The sequence below is a fragment of the Euprymna scolopes genome, chromosome 3 (genome assembly GCF_053919585.1).
Source record: "Euprymna scolopes isolate OS-2025 chromosome 3, ASM5391958v1, whole genome shotgun sequence".
NCBI classification, from domain to species: Eukaryota; Metazoa; Mollusca; class Cephalopoda; order Sepiida; family Sepiolidae; genus Euprymna; species Euprymna scolopes.
The window spans coordinates 46084287-46107383 of NC_136484.1; the positions used below are offsets into that span (position 1 = coordinate 46084287).

The following is a 23097-nucleotide window of genomic DNA, read 5'->3' on the forward strand; positions in this document are numbered from 1 at the left end:
AAAGATTTACTCAACAAGCTTTCTAGCCACATAATTATAAAATTTCCTCTCAATCATCAAATCCTATCTCTGATAGGTGTAAAAGGAGTTGTTGATGAGCACAAGTCTGAAACACATAGTATTAGTGATAGCATGCTTCATGGATCCATTTATGGTTCGGTCCGCTTCAATCATCATCAGTAATCTCCTCAATTCACATTCTAAGATCATTGATCAACCAACAATCTATGGCAACACATTGAAGAGCATTAATGATCAAGATTTTTCAGGTTCTTTCTCTTTTCCAACTTAGAGTACGTGGTATAATGAGAAGGTAAAAATATGGCTTGTTACTATTAATATGGTTAAAACCAAACTTTTCTCTTTTTCACCACCAACATGCGGATGCTCACTTTGCTCCAATTGAAATGACTATCCCCTTGAGGAAGCCCTCTGCTTTAATGAGCTTCTGGAACTGACCTTTACTTCAGACCTGAGATGGAAGACTTTTTTCTTTTTTTTTTTTTTTTTTTTTTTTTTTTAACAAAGGGTTCACCACTTATCAAGGCCTGAATGCCATTCGAGGATAAGGGTTAACGGGTGTACAGTAGTCATCACGGCAACAGTGTAGTAATCAATGGTTGTGGGAATTTGGTATAATTTGATTATTTAAGGCGATAGCTCAGCAAGAACTTGTTTACATTAGACTTGAAGACAATCATATTATAATCAGCTGAAAAGCAAGCCAGCGAACCAATTCCGCAGGCGGGCAATTCTAGGAAAGAAACTTAGTTCATGGAATTCACATTTAGATTTGGGCACAGATAAAGAGTTGGAGAAATTGTTGATAGTGGTTGTAATTAGACGCATTTTTTTTTTTTTTTTTTTTTTTTGAAAGTTTGACAAAGAGGGACTATAGACTGAAGTTCAGACAAGTAGTCGCTGTGAAAATAACGATAGTGCAGTGACAGGCTTCATCAATTCTGATGCTAAGGTTGCTGAAAAAAATGGTTGGATTACTCTACCACTCTCAAACCAATCTCTCTTGTGAACCTCTACTTATAAAAGAATCAAGAACATTCTAAGATGAAGTGCTTCTCAACTACCAATAACTATGGCTAAAGATACATTACCTGAAAGTACTTCATTCAAACGCCTCAGCTTAACGTTCACAGGGAACATGAGTTGGAACAGATACATCGAGGGTATTGCCGCAGCTGCTGCGAAGAAGGTGCTCTCTTTATCATGCTAGAAAGTTATTTACGCTTGAAAGTATCCTGTACCTCTATAAGGCCACCATTCCCTCATGTATGGAGTATTGTTGTTACATATGAGCTGAAGCATTTGCTTCTAGTCTGTCACTCCTTGACAGAGTTCAAAAGAGAGTTACCACCCTGATAGGTCCTGAACTCTCAGCTAGGCTTCAACCTCTGTCCCATCAACGAAATATTGCATCCCTCTGCCTGTTTTACAAGTATTTTAATGGTAGATGTTCTGATGAACTACCAGCCCTTGTACCCCCTAGATATAAATACTTCTGACAAACCCGACGATCAGCAAAATCACACTCTACACAGTAGAGATCCCCAGATCCAGATACCAGAAAGTCTTCTACTCTAATAGTTTCTTCCCCCAGAAGTGCTACACTTTGGAATTCCCTTCCGGCTTCCTCGACTGTACTGACTTGCAGAAGTTCAAGCGTAATGTAAACATATCTTGCTGCTCAACTCCCTACATAATATCCCTGCAATTTATGTCCCATATAGTAGCCCCCTACATCAAAGTAGCACTGTGCCTTGTTTGAGGTGAAAATATAATTTTAAAAAAATATATCTGGGAAGGTGCCACTTGGTACACCCTCTTCCTCCTTTGATGCAATACAAAACCAGCTTTGAAGTCTATTGGACAATTTCTTGTTCTCTTCCCTGTAACCTCTTTCTCACAAGAGATGTTGCTAGTATTTCATTGCTCTGTTGCTATCTTCATGGTAGATCCTCGACTGAGCTCCAATCTATTATTTCCCTCTGTAAAAAATTTACCACAAAAACTCATCTAGCTACAACCACTATAAATCATTTCCCTTTCTTCCTCTGTTTACCCAAAACTACACTGAAACATTTATGAGTAAAGTTTCTTTCTTAAAACTACCTGTCTGTGGAACACAGCACCATGGAGCTGCTTCCCAGCTGACTACAACATTGCATTTTCAAGTCAAATGTAAATAAATTCTTGTTTGGTCATCCTATTAAATGATCAATTTCTGGCCAGTTACAATCCTCATTACAAACCCACTTTGTTTCACTGTCCATCTTACAAAATCAATAGCCCCTATCCTCGAGTGGCCTTTGGGCCTTGATCAGTGGTGACTCGTTAGTAAAACAGAAATTTGTGAATAGGCATTGTATTTTAGTATAAAATATTAAGATGCTTGTAATGCCTGAGAAGGTGCATCTCTTAGAACTTAACCGAAATCTCGATCTGACCAAATAAAACTTTGCTTAGCTGCATAATAAGATAAGGATAAAGGATAAGTGGAGCAATCCAGGAGAAAGAGTGCCCCCCCCCCACAAACACACCTACATCTCAATGCAACAGTCAAAGAAAGGAGTCTCATCATAAACTATGGTCAATCCATTTTTTATTTCTTACGTTGGTGCAAAAATAATGTCGTTTTTTTTTTTTTTTTATGTTCAACTTCAAAGATCATAATTCCTTTCATAATAAACTTTATTAATCGAAATGAGAACCATTAGAATCAACACATTTTTTCCCGTGAGAAACGAGTTTATTTATCCTATTAGCATAGAAATCCGGAGTTCTGGAATCGATGAAGTCATTGAAGGCTGATTCGGCATCATCTCGGCTTTTGAAGCGTTTTTTGTGCAGGAAGTTGTCGAGATGCATGAAAAAGTGATAATCAGTGGGCAAAGGGTCCGGTGAATATGGTGGATGAGGCAGTCTCACATTGTCCAATTCGTTCAGCTGCTGCAGGGTCAGTTGAGCAACATGTGGGCGAGCATTCTCATGGAAGAGAATTGGTCTCTTCATATTGACCAATCTCGAGTACATTGGAATTTCCGGTGCATTTTGTCAATTTGTCGGCAGTACTTCTCAGCTGTGATCATTTTGCCCGGATTCAAGAAGTTGTGATGGATGAGACTGCCCGCAGACCACCAAACAGTCACCATAACCTCTTTTTGTGGAGCTTCTCCCGCATGCAACCACTGTGCCGAACGTTGCCAGTTGTCGTAGAGGATCCACTTCTCATCACATGTCACAATCCGCTCAAGAAATGAGTCATTTTTGTTGCACAGAAGGAGCGTAGAATAATTTTTTTGATTATCGTTCAATTCATGCAGCAACCATTTATCCAACTTTTTTGACTTCCCTGTTTGCTTTAAATCGCAAATGACTCTTGAGTGGTTAACCTCGAATTCAACAGCAGCTTTTCATGTGGTTTTGCGAGGATCAGCTTCTATTAAGGCTTTCAAATATTCGTTATCAACCGCAGTCGGCTTGCCGGCCGCGACCGTCTTCATCTTCGGGATTCTTGTCACCATTGCGAAATTTCTTGAGCCACCATTGTGCCACACGTTCGTTAGTGATTCCTGGGCCAAACGCATCATTGATATCATGAACTGTCTCAGCAGCTTTTCGGCCTAGTTTTAACTGGAACAAGAAAATTGTATGTTTTCGAATTTTAAGCCGTCAAAAAAAAATGAATGAAGAGATTGAGAACGGTAACGAATAACACAATTCGAGAGAGCAAAAAACACGCTTCAAAATGATATATAACATGGCTACATATATCAATGAATTCAGAAATCTATATATATAAAAGGCAAAATGTGTGTGACCATTTCGTGTATGTCTCACAAAGGCTTCTTTCGCACGCGCTCCCGGGGTCGTTACGATCACTTACAACTGTTTATATAGGTCCTATATAATAATATCTAGGATTTGGGAAAGCGCGTAGCGTATAGATTTATTTACATCGACTTTTACAAAATTATTGCTATTTTGGCTTCTCGCGTGTTGATTGGGCTTTTTCGTATAAAAAGTGAAACTAATTCAAAGTTAACACAGTTCTCGGCATCGCGCCCGGGAAACATCCAGAAGCAATCAGCTTTGATCAATGTGGGGACAAAGTCCTCTTGTATCAGACAGTTGCTAATCAGTCTGGAAAATAGGGAGCTGGTTTCCCCCTCCCCAACATATGTTGGGGAAAAACCAGTCAAACTCAAGTTAACTGTTCTATTTGACCTCAATAATTAGGTAAAATAGAAGCAGCAGAGTTAACTTTTATTGCTGCCACCTGTCAATAGTTAAATAAATAAATTGATACGCGGTTCCTTTGTATGTCGCCGTGGCCCAGTGATTAGCGTCGCACGTTTTTTTTTTTTAACACTTTAATTTCCAACTTTGCCTCAAGGGTTTGATCCTCCATAATCACCTACCAAAACTTTTTTTTTTTATTTTAAACCCCCCTCCTCCCGGGGAGTTAGGATTTACCCAAAACCATACACACCTCAAAACACCCGGGCATCGCCGGGTACCCGTCCCCCCCCCCCGCTAGTCATATATAAAAGTAACATGTGAGAAAATGATATCGTTTTTGCACTAACCTAATATTTATATACAAAACGTTAGATTATATATATAATGTTGGGAGGATTAACCAGAATCAGAACATTTTAAGGTATCGGAATTAATATCAGAATACTTTGTGCCTATTTCCCGATGCCAAAAACGATTCTTTTGATTGTTTCTTTGTTTAAAACTTAATTTTCCACTGTTGATACTAATGATGAAATAATAAATATTTATTAATTTTAAACTAGCAGCAAAACTAAAATCTATAGATCATCTCCCACAAGTGTATTTTTACCTTTCCGAATATCTCTGCACATATTACACACGTATTTACAAAAATTCTATAGCTAAACATTTAGAGATTTAAAAAGAATCAGAAATTGTATCGAAATTGTAAGGGAGGAGGGGTAATCATCTCATCATTAATGTGTACATTTTTTTTCTCTCTTTTCTTTTTTTTTTCTCTTTTCTTTTTTTTTCTCTTTTTTTTTTTTTTTTTTTCTCTTTTTTTTTTTTTTTTTCCACATCTTTAAATGTGATTCCATAAAAAATAATTTGTTTTTTCTTGTTGATTGATTTACAATAACAAATGCACGCAACCATCTTCCCCCCCCCCCCCCGCTCTCTTCCTTGCCGGCTCAATATACAAAAGAAAAGATAAAAAGGTAAAATGCAGCAATGGCTTTTGTCACTGAAATCCTTGCTAATGTTAATACAGAAAAGAAACTTTATTTAAATCAATCCATCTCATCTGATCTGTTAACAAACAATCTTTGTCCATTTTAGAAAAAGAGAAACATTTGTATTTTATTTCCCTTATCGATTTTTTTCTCCCCCCCCCTCCCGCATTCCCCAATCTACATAAAACCTGTTCACTCATTTGGCCAACATTATCCATTGCTTGGCCGATGATTAAAAGATACTTAGAAGGAAAAGACATTCTTTAATAACCATTTTAACTTTCTTTTTTTTTTCTTTTTTTTTTTTTTTAATCTTTTTTGTGGAGAATTATTTTAGATTAGGCTTTCCCAAAATGAGAGTCAAGACCCACTTACTATAAAAAAAAATCATAGTTCATGTTAATTAGTGTCATCATTTATTTTTATTTATTTATTTATTTTCTACTAGTTGAGGGGGGGGGGCACTGCTTGTAAAGCCCGAAGGCCACTCAGGTATGAGGTTAATGAGTGTCAGTTGGCAGGTGAGAAAACGCTGTGGTGTCTACTATTATATAAAAAAGAACTTTGTGTGTGTGAGTTCGTTTACTATGGACTTTAAAATAGCTGCGCTGATTTTTATGAAATTTCTCACAAAGGTACTTTGTGTCTGGCAGTGTTCTTAGATAGCTTTTGTATTGAAATGTCTTCAGTAAGAATCGATAATCGAAATAATCCAATGAAAAAAAAAGGAACAGGCGATTTTGACCAAAGTTAACACCTTATACAGCCTAATATCACAAGTGCATTTGAGAAGTTTTATTACCATACAAGCCAAAAGACCCAAATCAACAGTAGGTTCTTTGATATAACAGGGATGTGCTCGAAATGAATGTTTCTGTTTAGAGCACAATTAAAGCATGATACTTGCATTTTAAACTTTAATTCAAGCCATAATATATAAAAAAAAATTTTTTATAAAATCAACAGTAGGTTCTCTATAGTGCAATGTAGACTACACTGTATTGTGAATAAGTTACTGTAAGGAAGTATGTGAATCTTCCTCTAAGTGCACTGCAATGGGGTCTCAACTAGAGCAGGCAATCAATCGATTTGATTGAAAAAAAAAATGAGTGATTTTACTGATTTCAATGACAATAAAAATATTGGAATGTGAAATTTTCATTGATCGCCATTCAATCTCTATTGATTATTTTATATTATATTGTACCCAAAACATAGTAGTTATTTCAAAAGTAAAAAAAAATATGACTTGTGTGCCATCAGTTAGAATAGAAACTGAAACCAAAACTTATAAAGAATTCTTGATAAAATTATTTATTACAAGATTCAAGCAAGGACACCCAGACTGTCCACAGAGTTTTATAATTATAAAGACAAGATTCAAGCAAGCCAGGACACTCGGGCGACCCCACAGAGTTTTATGATTAATAAGATTAGCCAATTTATAGGATTCTATCCAACAACTTGATTTGAAATTAAATGAGCCATTGATGGTTGATATGCCGTAACTGAAACCTGCATCTTAAAAATATCTGTTTTCATTTATCATCAGACACTAACTTTAGGCAGATTTTAGCTGCATCTATATAACTTGAGAAACCAAGCCAACTATTGTGGTGGACATTTAAATCCCCAACTATATATATTTGAGTACTGAGATATAAAGAGAGCACTGCATCGACACTATCAGAGACATAGTTGAATGACTTTAAAAAAAATAAAAAACATTGTTCTGACTAAGTCCATTTTTTTTTTTTTTAAATTCCACGTAAGATGACCTGATAAATATTATATTCATACATACACGTAAAAAGCTAATGCAAAGAAAGAAACTTAGACGTACTTATGAGTAATGAGCTGTCAGGAATAATGTTAATATTTATTGATTTAAGTTTATGTCGGAACTTTGCTAAGTAGGTCATTGTTGCTAATATGTTTCTCTTTTATAGATAATAATAATACATAATGTATCTTTCGATCAAAACAGTGAATGTTAAAATATTAACCAATAGACATGCAGGTAACAATAAATTGTCTCCTTGGATATTCTGACGTTTAGTTCTTAGAAAACTATTGTTAAAATTTGAAAAATCTATTTTAATGAAAAAAAAAAAATCATAGTCTCTTTAATGCAATTCTGAATTTTTGAGATGAGATGTGAATGCTTTTGTTATGTTGATTAATCGGACTATTATTCTCTTCTTGGGTGTTATTAGCTCAACGTTTCGGTTGCTGCAACCTGCGACCTTCTTCGGGTGTTGAGAACATGCTTCTTTTCTTACTAAGGAAAAAAAGATATTTGTTAAAAGTTTTTCTATGGCTCAATTTTTCGGGATGTCTATACTAATTGTTAATATTAGTGAAAAAAGTGTCTTATGAAACAGAGGATCGATACCTATGCATATTTTTGTTTTTAAAAGTGTAACGGGGGGGAACTCTAAGAAAAGAGTATTTTGAGTATTTTGTTATTTTGAAGTTACCTCCCTTGGGTTGGGCATATATCATGTTTCTTTTTCTGTGATTTTGTAATCAGAGGCGTCCAAATGCAGCTTAGATTTATGCTGGGGTGACTAATAGTATTATTATCTATTATATGTGCTGCCTCTTTAAGTTTTCTTATCCGCCATCTTTCTTGTGTATCCAGTATTTTGACATCATCCAACATTGAGGAATGGTTACTCCCTTTCTTCCACACATGTTCAGCCAGGACTGATTTTTTTTATTTCTCCACGTGTGACAGCTCTTCAATGTTATTCTAGTCTTACTTTGAGGGTGCAGCATGTTTCACATTTGTAAATTTTCCCACATTTACACAAAATCGCAGTTTTTTGTCATGAGTTTTTCAACCAGGCTTTTACATGCGTCAGGTATTTTCGGAGTGTCGAGTTGCTCTTAAACAGTGTCCTAATATCGTATTGACTGCATATTTAAAAAAAAATTTTCAGATAGGCCCTTCGAGTATGGTGTGCAGACCGTGATGGGTGGTGTCTTTTGGTGTTTGATATAATCTATATAATACTGAAACTAATATTGGTCCTCCGATTTATTAGGGAGGGACCTATGTTTTCAGTGGCATCCATGCGTCCGTTAGTCCGGACTATTGCCAGATAACTGTCCATTAGTTTTCTTGTTTTTTTTTTTATCGAATGGTTTACATGATACAAAGAGTTTCAAATGAGAGGAGTGTTATAAAGAGAGTAAATTTAATACCTGTTTCATAAAATATCACACACAAACCCTCCCGTCATTTTCTAATTGGGGGGAGGGGGATCCTACCAAATGCCAGACATTGACCTGCTATTTCAGAAACTCCAATTGAGAGATCTTTTTCAGATTCTAACCATCCCTTTTAAATACCCTATAATTTGTATTCATATGTACATTCTTCCCATCACATAAGTAAAAAAAATATGTCCAATAAAATCATTTCAAGTGTTTAATGGAAACATGAAAGCAAATAGCGAATCTGACAACCCTTTCCACCTGAAGTGAATTTGATAAGAAATCCTTCACTTTAAATAAAAACGCAATACTAGCCGTTTTTTTAGTGTCTATAGGTATTAAAAATGATAATTTATAATTACATGTATAATTATTTACTAGACACTAATGTTTCATCCTTTCGGGAATCATCAGTGCAGGGTGTCATGATTAACGCCAGTCGAGAGATTCGAACCCTGGCAACAGAAGTAAAGTCTGGCTTCATTAGCAAGGACCCGAACAATTTTGGCTACCGACAACCGCAAGAGATACAGTTGAAATTGAACATTTATTCTTTTAAAATGCTTTTAACGTCAGTCAGTGATCTAATTATTATATGACGATCTATGCATATGAGCTAAGTTGACCAACTTATTACAACTGAAAGTGGTCAACGATAAGAAACAAGTTTCTTAAAGAGGCTGACATAATTATTTACTCTAGTAATTAAATAACTACTTATATATATATATATATATATATATATATATATATATATACTTTTTATTTGTTTTACATAAGCATTAATGTCGCTACACATTCACAAGCATATTATGAACTAAATTTTTGTATAAGCAATATCACCTCTTTTTACTTCATAACGGTATTCAATAAGCAATATTCAAGTTGAGTCCGCAATAAACTAAACATTTGTATAAGCAATATCGCTTAAAGAGGTCTCTAGTTACTTGTAACTGGCTGACCGAAACATGATAATGAATGTGTAGTGACATATTAATGCTCATGTAAAATAAATAAAGTATATTTAGCCTTACTTTGGTATTGAGTACTCTATTAACCTTTATTAACCTCGTTAAAGCTACATCGGTTGCTTCACTTCTGAAAAAAACAAAATATATATGTGTTTTTTTTTTGTATTTTTTTTTCGACACAAGCCTTAGTCCCTACCCCTTCTATTCTATTTTCTTCACATGTATTAAAGACCACTTCCTTTTTATTTTTATTCCTAATGACATGTAATGTGACCTGATAGATTATTTTTTGTGTGATTTCTGAATCCTTGAATGATTTTCATTATGGACTAAACATTTGTATAAGCAACATCGCCTGAAGAGGTCTCAAGTTACTTGTAACTGGCTGACCAAAACATGCTCATGAATGTGTAGCGACATATTAATGCTTATGTAAAACAAATGAAAAGTATATTTAGCCTTACTTCGGTATTGAACGCTCTTGTATTAACTTTGTTAAAACTTAATTGGTTGCTTTACTTCTGGGGGAGAGGTGTTACTATATTTTAGAACTTTTTATATACTTCCTAGATTGTAATATCTACGATTTGCGAACGTTTATATCTTTTATTTGAGCGACTTTTACAAAATTCACGCTATTCCGTTCTGTCACATGTTTGTTCGGCTTTTTTGTATAAAAGCGAAACTAATTGAAACCAAAACTGTCGGTGGCCTTTCGTGCTGGGACGTCTTGAAAGCAATTAGCTTTGATCAATGTGGGGAAAACCCTTCATATCAGACAATTGCTATTCATTTGAGAGTTCCCCTTTTTTTTTTTCAGAGGAGCTTGGTTTCCCCAACATGGGTAGATGCCAGATAATTGTCAATTGCTTACATTCAGTATGCTGCCATCTGTCTCGGAGAGTGGAGGATTTCGTTTGTTGTCATAAACAAACTTTTTTTCAAACATGATAGATAACTTTATGAAATGCAAAAATTCTCAGTGGTAGTTTTATTATTGAACTTCATAATTTTTCCGGTTTGAAGACAATCATAGTATCATTATCCTTTAAACTAAGTAAAAATAGCAATAAATATTTTTTAATCATCTACATCAATAATTCATGTCATAAGAAACATTAACAACTATCATATTCAAGTAGATTCATTTTACAACTGAAGAAAGCTGGAGTTTTAATGGAAAATTATGATTTTAATCTTAAATTTTTATGCATCTATAACAAATACTATTATAAAAAGGACTTGTTTTTTTTTTGTTTTGTTTTTTCAGAGATTAATGTAGTTTGCTTAAAGCATTGTGTACTGTGTATATAAAGAAAATTAATAGAAGTCAATAAAATGTAGAGGTGTATCGGATAGACACAAACTAAAGCAAATTAAAACATAATGGTAGAATGAGCTATACAGATTCACTTTTTATTGTTACAATATGTATTTTTTTATTGTTACAATATATATGTATTTTTTTTTTTTTTACGTATAGTCAGATGGAATTTCCGTATTGTATATTTCAGGAAAATTCCCTTTCAATATGTGTTCGACTTTAGTTTCAACATGTATGGGGAAGGGGCTATTGATTTTATTATATTTTAAAATCTATTTTTTTTTTTTTTTTTACTGTGCCTAAATCTAAACGCAAATTCCATGAACAAAGCTGACTACAGCACGATCGTTTTCAAGTCCAATGTAAACAAATTCTTGTTGAGCTGCCCCTTAAATAATCAAATTTAACCCAATTTCCGACACTAATGATCATTATGCTGTTGTCTTACTGACCACCATACACTCATTAACTCTTATCCTCGAGTGGTCTTCAGGCCTTGACAAGTGCTGACTCTCTAGAAAAAAAAGTTTAAAATAATGTAAGGCTTGTGTTAGTATTCCATATTTTTTATTCCATGCTTTTTTTGTTGTTTCTTGTTTAATCACTCTTATTGTTTTTTTAGTTTAGTTATTTTTATGAAGAAATGTTTGTTTTTGTTTTTGTTTTTTTCATGTTTTATTTGTTTCTGAATTGAAAAAGATTTTTTGCCAATTTTCTTTAAAAGACATTTTAGATATTCACTTCCAATACAATGGATTTTTATTTGGCCTTCTGCTCTTATCTGTCGTGCGGATATGTCAGGTAAGTGGACTCATCTATTATTATACTAAAGCTGATTCCCTCTACGTTAAAAATCAAAACATAAAAAAAAATCTGTCTGATGCACGTACCTGTGACAAAACGAAAATATCATACTCCAAAAATTTCATACATTGATCAAGCAGTTTTATTTTGATAAAGACAATCATTTTTAAGTGATTAATGGGAACACATAAGCATTACAACATAAATCTAGTATTATTGTTGAGTTATCTCTCTTTGTTTCTGGAAACATTTTTCAAAATGGCGGGTGATACAGTTATGCCTCACATACTCAAATTTTATTTTTTTATTTAAAAATAAAACTACTTGATCAATTTAAATGATTTTTAGAATATGATATTTTCATTTCATCATAGGTCCATAAATCATACAGATATTTCTTTTATTTTTAATATCGGGGAAATCTGGACAAGACTGGATTTTTTTATATATATATTTTAATTACACAAAATATATTCTAGAATATTCCTTAATTTTGAGATTGAGTTATTTTCTAATGTCTATTACTCTTTCTCCTTTATCTTGCTTACCACTCACTCCTTTCTTGTTTTAGACTCTCTCTCTCTCTCTCTCTCTCTCTCTCTCTCTCTCTCTCTCTCTCTAAATTAAAAGATAGGAATAGTTCAAACCAAAATAAACTAATTTTTAATTTTGTCTTCATTTCTAAAATTTTTTTGTATTTAACTGGCTTTGCAAACTTACTTTGTCTGGATTCACGCCTGTGGAGCTCTCTTCCGTTTACCTGTTTCCTACCTGACTACAACTTGGATGTCTTCAAGTCCAACATAAACAAATTCCTGATAAACCGCCCCTACGATATTATCCCATTGATTACTGTACACGCAATAACCCTTATCCCCGAGTGGCTTCTGGGCCTTGATAAGTGGTGACTACCATGTAAAAAATAAAAAAAATATATATAATAAGTAGTACTATTGTACATCTAGAAGCAAAATAGGTTTAAAACTCTTAAAATTAATACTAGAATTGTCCGGAAGAATTCTTGGTGTAGTGGCTAAAGTATTTGGTAAAATTCGGTTATAAAGTTACTTTCTTATGGAAGTTGAAAGTTTAATCTTCAGTTTGGGCGACACTCAAAGTACAATTGTGAATTACTTAGGACTGCTACCCAGTCGTGACCGATGGTAACGAGAGCATGCTACTGTTCAAAATTTCATACATATTCTTAAATTCACCGGCAAAATTTTCGAGTTTGACAAGATCCAAAAAGATACATTTGAAGAAAGTCAGAGGTTACATTGAATTTTGACAAATTTATTTTTAGTTGACCTTTGACAACCAAATATTTTCGCTTACTAGCCAAATAGAAAAGCTACGTGATTTTTGGAATATGAAAACTTCGTTCCATAACAGATATGTACATAAAAAATTTTCTGTAATTTTTTTTTTTTTTTTTTTTTTTATAAATGTGTAATTCTAAATATGCACAGAATTTTATGTTGAAACTTGAAGGTATAAGAATTTGAATTTCTTCAGGTGTTTTTTCTAAAGAACCTTCATTAAAAAAACAAAGAGCATATTGTTCTATTAAACTTTTATTGTTTAAATAATTTGAATTTGCTAGTTTTATCAAAGAAAATTGAGTATGTTATTGCTATACATCTTATGAGATGACTGACCAATTTTTATAATTTCAGGTTCAAATGAACAGCTACAGCAGGAATTGGAATACACCTTACTAAAGCATGAGTGTTACAGTTGGTGAATTTCAAAAATGCAATCTGGACATGAGAATACTTTAGAATGGCTGATATGCAATAAAATTCTGTTTTAAACTTGGAAAAAATGGCTCAGAAACATATGGAATGCATGAATCGAGCATCAGTTTTTGAGTGGCATAAGAGATTCAAGAAAGGCAAGGAGTCTGTGAGGGATGCTGAGAGGTGTGGGAGGAGTAAGAAAGCCAGAATATCAGATTTGATTTACCAAATAAATAATTTAATGGATAAGGACTGTCATGTGTCTATAGAGACAATAAATACACAGTTTGATGTCAGTGTGGGAACTGTGCATATAATTATTTGCAAGGAACTGAAGATGCGAAACATTTGTGCAAAATTTGTTCTAAGGGTGTCACAGACTATTTGACCAAGATGGGCATCAAGACTGTTACTTATCCTCCCTATAGTTCAGACCTTGCTTCCTGTGACTTTTGGTTAGACTCTAAGCTCAAGGAAAACCTTAGAGGCTGTCGTTATGAGAAAATTGCGGAAATTAAAGAGGCTGTGACGAGAATTATTGGCATGCTCACAAAAGAGGACTTCCATGGGGTTTTCTAAAAGTTGTTGGAATGGTCCTACAAGTGCATTACATTCGGAGGAGATTACTTCGAAGAGGACTAGAGTTTCATGTGTGGACTATTAATAAAAGTGCCCATACGAAAAAAGTCTGGAAACTTATTGAAGGTACCTCATATCTTTATATGAATTAGTACTTCAGACAAAAATCTGAACGATGTCGAAGAAGAACGTTTTATTTCATTGGCAATAAAAATTGTTTTCTAACATATAAAATTGTCTGGTCTGATTTTTAGAAAGACCCAAATCAGAATTTACTTTTGACTAGATAATTTTTATTTGATATTGTTGTACCATGTTATTAACAATATAATTAGATACTTTGATATAGTTTATTTCAGTAATTATTTAGTCCAGTCCAGACAGCTGCTAATCTGAAACATTTTTAAAGAATCACCTAAAAATAAAAATCTGTAAGGAGGATAACTCCTTTCAAATTGAAAAATACAATATGATTTATTTACTTTCAGTTTAAAAATGTGAGAACAATTAAAAACTAAACTTATTCTATCGCATGCCGGGTATATACCACTTGTACTAATTAAAATGATGCGATCATTTATGTGCAAATATATTCATAGAACCCCAGAATGCTTTAATTTATTCATATTTTTTAGCTTATCAAATACTTTCAAGTTTTCTCTTCGCAATGTTCCTCAGTTTTAAATATTGTAACAGTCTTAAATATTGTAATAGGCTTTTCTCTGAAAAAAATAAAAATAAAAACAATAAATATTTTACTAGCGGGGCCTGTGGAAATTCCACGGGACTGATTCATATGTAATATATTAATGTTGGTATTCTATAGACATTCGGCGTAAACAAAGACACTCTGATATTACTGTAGCAATTTTGTTAAAACTGCAAAAGTATTTATCCAAGCTAGCAGGGATGCCTGGCATAGCCAGGTCGTAAAATATGCTTAAATATGATATTTTAATTCTTGCATATTTCATATATATTATTATAGACTTAATGTTCTATTGATTTCTATATATTATAAAGTTGCGATTTTAAAAATAAAAAATACATCTATATGACTTGGGTTCATCAGCTTGAATCAAAACCGAATCCCAAACTTATGAAATATGTAAACTTCAGTTCTTTCAGCTATAATCAAAACCAAAACTTATGAAGAATTCTTGATAAAATTATTTATAAAAAATAGATTATTGGAGTGGCATTAGCTATAATCGAAACCAAAACTTATGAGGAATTCTTGGTAAATTTATTTATTAAAAAAAAATAGATGATTTGAGTGCCATTAGCTATAATTGAAACTGAAACCAAAATTATGAAAAATTCTTTGTAAAATTATTTATAAAAAATAAATGACTTGAGTGTCATCAGCTATAATCGTAACCAAAACTTATGAAAAATTCTTGGTAAATTATTTATTACAAGAAATGGAAGTACATAACAATTAAATGACCCTGATTAAGGCGTAACACAGAAAATAACACATACGTTATATTAATATATAGATAAGCAATGAAAACTGTAAATAACCATCTAAAAATAAAAATTAACAAGGGAGATAATTTGCTTTAAATTGAAGTATACAATAGTTTTCTAACTTAAGTTTAAAAATGTGTACACAAAAAATATGGATCAGAATATTTTTATCTATTCATAATTTTTCAGCTAATCATCCTTTTTTTCGTTTTTGTTTTTCATTTATTTTCTTTTTTTTTTTTTTTCATTTTTTTACAAAGGAGTCGCCACTTATCAAGGCCCGAGGGCCACTCGAGGATAAGGGTTAATGAATGTAAGGTGGTAGTCTAGTAATCATTAATAGTGTAAATTGGGTAGAATTTTGATTATTTAAGGGGACGTGTTGCAGTATTTTTGATACATAATGGGGGTATGGTCCCTCACAGTTGGAGGATTCTATTTATAAACGATGCTGCTAGAAACTGACGAATCAAATCAATTTACGTTCTGCTACCAACCAATCAGAAACTAGAATTGCTCCATAAAAATTAAACCTTTTTTTAGCAACCTTGCATATGTTTGTGTGTCAACACGAGAAGAATCTTTTGCACTTTGGCTTCAAAATTATAACGTCAGGAACCTGTACAGAACAACTGTCTACTGAGAACCAGTCATCTCCAGGACTTGTATAGAACAACTAACCACAAGAAACTGTTGTGAAACTAAACATGGCCTCCAATTCAAGAGGATGGCTCAACAAGAACTTGTTTACATTGGACTTGAAGGCTACCATATTGTAGTTAGCCAGGAAGCAAGCCTGCGGAACAGTTATTTTTCTTTTCTTAAGAAAATGCTGTCAATTACAATTTCCTTTCCATATTATTAAAGCTTCAACCTCAAATATGGTAATAACCTTTTTTCATGACATTAAAAATTATTTTACAACCAATGAGATCTTATAATCATTTTAGGAATCCTTTTCTTTTTTTTTTCATGCCAGGTAACAAATCGTAAGTGATCTTTCATAGTGGTTTTCTTTCTATAATGTCTTTTGCCCATAATAATTAGCTTTTAATTTTCTTATTTGCTCTCCTGAAAATGATTTACTACATAATAACAAGCAGCAAACGAATGAACGCACACACGTACACACACACATAAAATGGGGACGGTTAAACAAAGGCATAAAGATGTTTTATTCAATAATTCACGCATATTACTTACTGCTCTAGTTTCACAAATGGAGCAATTTTATGAACTTTTTGTTGCCGCCTAACTATAAAACAAATAATAAAATTGTTTGAATTTGTGCAAAATGCTTTCGTCGGTTGTTTAAACATTTCGTTGGCAGTTAGTTACATAACACAGCTGTGAAAAGTGTAATTAAACAGAAACAGTTGGCAGGAGCTCACAATAAAACAATTTGCATAAACTTGCAGAGGCCAAACCATTGCAACAGAAACACAAAATCTTAACGTTCATTATCAGGTACTTTTAGACTGAAAAATATGGTTAATTGTTAACCATGAAGCAAAAGAGGTTTTTATTTAACATTCGACTTAATTAAATTTTAAAAAAAAACACAAAAAATCTTTGAGTTATATACTTGTTACAGATCGAAGATGTCATATTCCAAAAATTACGTAAATTAAGTATTCTTTTTTGTAATTAAGAAAATCAAAATTGACAATTTTTAGCCATTAAGTTTTAATTATTTTTTATACAAACAAAATCTCTGTAGTCGAATTGAGTTGTTGCCTTTGAATTTTAACACATTCTAAAACAGCATGGTGTCTCACTTAATAAAAATTTTTTCTTAGTTAAAAAAAAATACTTGATCAATTTACGTGATTTTTGGAATATCACATCATCGTTCTGTAATGGGTATGTACGTCATGAAGATTTGCTGTATTTTCTCTATTTTTTTTTTTTTTTTTTAATTATGTCAAATTTTAAATGAGCCCCAAGAAGAAATAGGATTACTTGAAATAATCGAAAAATTATTAACTTGAAAACAGAATTTATTTAATTCAAGAACAATGATAAAGTTCATATTCAACAAATTATATGAAAACTTTAAAATAGTTCCTATTCACTCACTTCCCCAGATGGACAAAGTTAGATATAAGGTCATTTATTTTTCATATGGGAGATATCAAGCTCTCCCTAAAAAATAAAAATAGTCTCCGTCAAAGAATTCTCCTTCTCTGACTGAAAACAGAACAGATATACTTTGAATTATATATTTGCTAAATAAATAATATTATTGTAACAAATTAGGCACAAGGCTATCAAAATACGGGGAGTCTGTCATTCTTTGTACATTCTACTCTTAACTAGATGCATTCTGATTCATTTGTCCATTACTTTCATATCAGCAGTCACCAAAATACCATATTTACTATGTATATTCTCTATTTGAATTGTCTGAGCAACATATTTGTTACACCCTCTCCCCTTGTCTTTTTTTTATATCTATCTATCTATCTATCTATCTATCTATCTATCTATCTATATATATATATATATATATATATATTAACCAGCAGTTCAGCCCAGCTTTGCTTGGGCCCTGTGTACTGTTCATAATTTATGTGCATATAATATATATATATATATTAAAAAGTTCGACTCATGTCCAGGTAACCTACATCTAAAATTTTAAATGTTTAGACCCAAAATTGGTGGAGAAGTTTGGTAGAGTTTGCAAAGGTCAACTCTTTCAACTCTGACCTCTTCACAGCCAAATTTTCGACCCAAAACTGATTAAAAACCTTGCTGCATGTCTGAATACCCTTTATGTAAAATTTCAAATGTTTAGACCCTAAATTTGCTGAATAGTTTGTTAGACTGCAAAGTTCAAATCTTTTGAATTTTGATCCCTTGTAGCCAAATTTTCGGCCAAAAACCGATTTAAAAGCTTACCATATGTCTGAATACACTTTATGTAAAATTTCAAATGTTTAGACCAAATATTGGCTGAGAGGTCGAGTTTCTTTTAACTTTGATCCCTTAACATTTATTGTTTTGGACTCAAATCAAAGCAAAAAGTTTTATATATATCCAAGGAACCTACATCTAAAATTTTAAATGTTTAGATCCAAAATTGGTGGAGGAGTTTGGTAGAGTTTTCAAAGGTCAAATCGTTGAACTTTGACTTCTTGACAGCAAAATATCTGGCTGAAAACTGATTAAAAAGATTTTCCCAAATCCCAATACCTCTTATGTCAAATCTCGAGTCTGTAGACTGAAAATTGACAGAGTAATTTGATAGGGAAATGTACACACACAATTTCACTTTAAGAGTGGAATTTCTATTATTTGATACATGCACACGACTAGCGCCTACACTGTACAAGACATTAAACATTAAAACCTTGCTTCAACAACATCTCAAGGACAACAACTTATCCATCTTCAAATCCAATGTCAACAAATACTTGTTATAAACTGTTCTCATAAGTAATAAAAACTTTGTTCAAATTCATCATTTTTAATTATAATATTCTTCATGATTCAACTGATAATCACTCCATTTGATTTTCTTTTATACTCGAGTGGCTTTAAGCTTTGATAAGTGATGACTCATTATATAAAAAGTTATATGTACTTTGATCCAGCCTGAAGATAAGGAAAACAATTTGTTTGAAATATCTCTGCATGTTCTTTGCATGTTTTTTTTTTTTTTAAACAAGATAAATCTCTTTTTATTATATACTAGTAGGGTTACCCAGCATCGCCTGAGATCCTACTTTGTGTAATAAGACCCTGTGTGTTCCCTCCTCTTGACAACAAATGCCGGCACTTGTACAGTTTAGTCAGGACATTAAAAAATGAAAATATCAGAAAAAGGTTATATTGTACGTATCCGTTTTGGACTGAAGATCTCCGAAAAAAAATTTAATTTAATTTGATCGAGTAGTTTTTTTTTGTTTTGTTTTTTTATAGTGGAAAACACGTTCTAATGAGAATGTTGAAGTCAGCCATTGTGAAATTTGCTGAAGTTGAACAACATGCCACGGGGAGATAACTCAATGTAAAGTGCCGACACCCCTTCCCATCTTTAATTCTAGCTTTTCTTCCTAAAAATCGAACCTTTTGCTCGGTATCATAACAAATTGTTTTTTCGCTGTAAAAAAAAAAAACTGCTTGATGAAATTAAGTGAAATTGTTTTTTTTTTTGAAAACTTCGTTCCACAACAGATACGTGAAATATAACCTTTTTTTTCGATATTTTCAATTTTTAATGTCTTGACTAAACTGTACAAGTACCAAAATGCCAACCCCAACGTTGTTTCTATAGTTTCTTCTATTTCATCTCCTCTTCAGAAGTATAAAAAAAAAAAACGCTAACGCATTCTGCAAATATAAGTTGACAATACTGCGGTTAAATATGTCGGTAATATTAGAAAGTAAAGTCCGAAGAAAGAATTCCCAACCATTATGCTCTTCTTCTTGCAATTCTCGGTATCCAAACCTCAGCGCACATCTGTCAGAAACTTACTTCTACCAAAGAGACATACCTTCACTCTCTGACACACAGGCTTTTTATTTGAAAAACTGACTGCATCTCATTTGCATATTCCTCTAACTCTTGTTACCTCATGTGACCACCATTCCATAAATAGCCAGAGCGGCCATTTTTTTATTTCTTTATCCCTTCCCTGAAACAGATGGCACATTGTACAAGGTCAGGTTTGTTCTACTTTTTAATCACAATACTGAATAAAACAAGTAGTCTTGTTAAGGAAAAATGTATTACTTGCCATTCATACCTCACAATAATGTCATGAGAATTAATGTTGATAAAGACAATAGTCTGAAGGGATAATTAATTGCATATTCGACAATTTAGAAAAGTAAATCCTTACAAATGGCTTCTACCCAGAGATAATACAGTGAACAGTGTATACTCAATAACTTTTCTGTAATTTTATATGAATTTTGAGAATGTTTCTATGAGAGAAGGTAGACACAGTATTAATTCTTTGTATCATTTGGATTCATCGGACTACTGTTCTCATCTTGAGTGTCATTTTCACAATGTTTTGGTCGATGTAACCTACAACCTTTTTCAGGTGTATCTTGTTGAACTCGGGAATGTTTCTGTCGAACTCGGGAATGTTTCTGTCGAACTCAGGAATTTGGATGGAATTTCGAACGGAACCCTTTATTTACTTTGTGGGGGTAGCATGCTCTTGTTCCATCCTAAGTAATTCTCAATTGTATTTTTTTGGTTATCCACACTGAGATTTGAACCTCCAACCTTCAGGAAAATATCACTTTTACACTTGATTTTTCCAAGTACTCTGACCACTGCACCACGGGTCCAGAGAACAGTTTATAACAAGTATTTGTTGATATTGGATTCTTAAGTTCAAAAGAAACATTCCCGAGTTCAACAAGATATACCTAAAGAAGGTCGTAGGTTACATCGACCAAAACGTTGTGAAAATGACACTCAAGATGAGAACAGTAGTCCAATGAATTCAAATAATACGAATAACCAATTTTCGAGTTGACTGAGATTTTTAAGGTTAAGTCCAATGGTATGATCGTCACCTCAAAAGTTCAGAAACATCACTGTTAATGCTATCTAAAGATTCAACTGCTGTCCAACATCTGATGAGATAATAAAAACAAAACGCCGAATATATACAGCAATTTTATAGTTTCCTTATGAGTAAATATAAGTAAGATTCATTTTGGTTCTGAATTAAACATTTTCATTCAAAATTTGCTGGTGCTACCAGATCAGGCTGTCTACTGACTTCCTGAGATGAAACGCACCTACATAGATGTCTTTGTTTTTTTATTCCCTTTTGCAAAACTTAGTCATGTTCTGCGAAAACAAAAACAAAAACAACATTCTCCTCCCCCTCCCCTCCCTCGTTTTCTTTTTCCTTCACCTCCTCACCTTTTTTTTTTTTTTTTTTTTTTTTTTTTTGCCTAGTTGGTAGGGCGATAGAACATACCAACTGCCCCCCTGCAGAGGGTAAAAATCCTTCAATGGGACCACCAGTTGACCGTTGGTGGCAACCCGTAATGCATTAAGAACGGGATCCTGGTGGTTGAGTGGAACATGCCTAGGAAATAATAACATGATACTACAACACACCACTTTGGCCCTTACTAGGCTAGACGGGAGGTTGGATAGGCCCGATCCAATCAATCGGTTGGTCATGACAAGCACTAATTCAGACAATCCAAACAAAAACACACTAACACTCAACATAAACAATAAACTGAATTAATAAGCGATGGCTGAAGGGTCAATCAAGCTGGGAAAAAGGTAACCATCAGGAATAATAAAAATACAGGGAAATCCCATACTTGGGTGGGCATAACCATATATTGTGAATGCTTGGAAACCTCCCCATGTTTGAGTATACCAGCTATGTAGCCCTGGAGAACCGAGGCGAATGGGATTTACCCCCTCATAGTTCTTCCCCATAAGGGGCTCCGAGGAGGGTGGGGAGCATGGCTGATGAATTTTTCAAAAATTATTATGAATACCAAAAAATCCAAGAGACCACACACAGAAATTGACTCTGACAGCGACAATGAAGATACAAACTTTCCAAGATTCATCGTGCTAGAAGCAACGTCTAATATACCGTTAACTAAAATGTCACCCTTCATTATCCAAAAGGTAATATCAAGCAAAATAACACCTAAAAATGTCAAAAAATTAAGGAATGGTACCATATTGGTAGAAGTACTAAATAAAAAACAGGCCAAAACTCTACTTCAACTACAAAAATTGCATGAAACAAACATCAAAGCTTATCCACACCAAACACTAAACTACTCCAAAGGAGTCATAAAAAACCAGGAAATCTCCGTCTGCACAACAGAAGAAATCAAAACAGAACTAAAAAACCAAGGGGTCACAGATGTAAAAAGAATCACATTTAAAAAAAAAGGAGAGGTAATATATACAAACACTTATATATTAACATTCAATTATCCTCAAATACCAGAGACCATCAATATAGGTTATGAAAGAACGAAAATAGAACAATACATCCCAAAACCTTTACAATGCTACAACTGCCAAAAGTTTGGACATAATAAAGACCAATGTCTAAGATTCTTCACATGTGGAAACTGCAGTGAAAAAAACCCAGACCACGATGAAGAAGACTGTCCAAATAAAACCAAATGCACAAACTGTCAAGAAGAGCACCACTCTCACTCAAAACAGTGCAAAATATATAATCAAGAGAAGGAAATAATAACAATCAAATATCAAAAAAATATAACCTTCCAAGAAGCCCGCAAAGAAGTCACAAATCGCACCAAAAACTCATATGCCACAATAACCCAACAAGCAAACAAAATGTACAACTACAATGAACTAAACCTTGCTCCAGAAATTGCAAACCTAGCAAAAGAACTAAAGAACATACTTGAAGAATTAAAATCTTTTTTATCAGAACTGAAAATAAACTCCAACAGCCAAATAAAAGTCAGAAACGAACAACCCAGTATAAAAGAAAACGAAACAAAGGAAATCAGAAAAACTTCCATCAATATTGAGGAATCAATCCCTAAAGAAATGAAACCTCCTCAATTATCAAAACGTGAAAGATCCAAGTCACAAACAAGGACAAAAACAGATGTTAAAAATAAACACACAACAACAGAAAAAATGGAAATAGAACAGAACAACAAAAAAACTACCCCCCAAAAACAAAATGACAAACAAAAAACAGAATTAGTATTAATTGAAAATGAAAATAAATTTGAAC

General features: G+C 33.2%; 1 protein-coding gene and 1 long non-coding RNA gene across 3 annotated transcripts in view; one reads left to right on the forward strand and one right to left on the reverse strand.

Moving 5' to 3' along the window:
- The window catches only part of LOC145254685 (uncharacterized), a 147177-nt gene that overhangs the window by 41458 nt on the left and 82622 nt on the right, over window positions 1–23097 (reverse strand). The gene's annotated exons all lie outside the window — the stretch shown is intronic.
- Window positions 1–23097, forward strand: part of LOC145254672 (dolichyl pyrophosphate Glc1Man9GlcNAc2 alpha-1,3-glucosyltransferase-like) — a 174517-nt gene that overhangs the window by 24475 nt on the left and 126945 nt on the right. For both annotated transcript variants that reach the window (XM_080113322.1, XM_080113329.1), the window contains exon 5: window positions 11503–11570. In XM_080113322.1, coding sequence (XP_079969448.1) covers window positions 11503–11570 — 68 coding nt within the window. The remainder of the gene's footprint in view (window positions 1–11502; window positions 11571–23097) is intronic.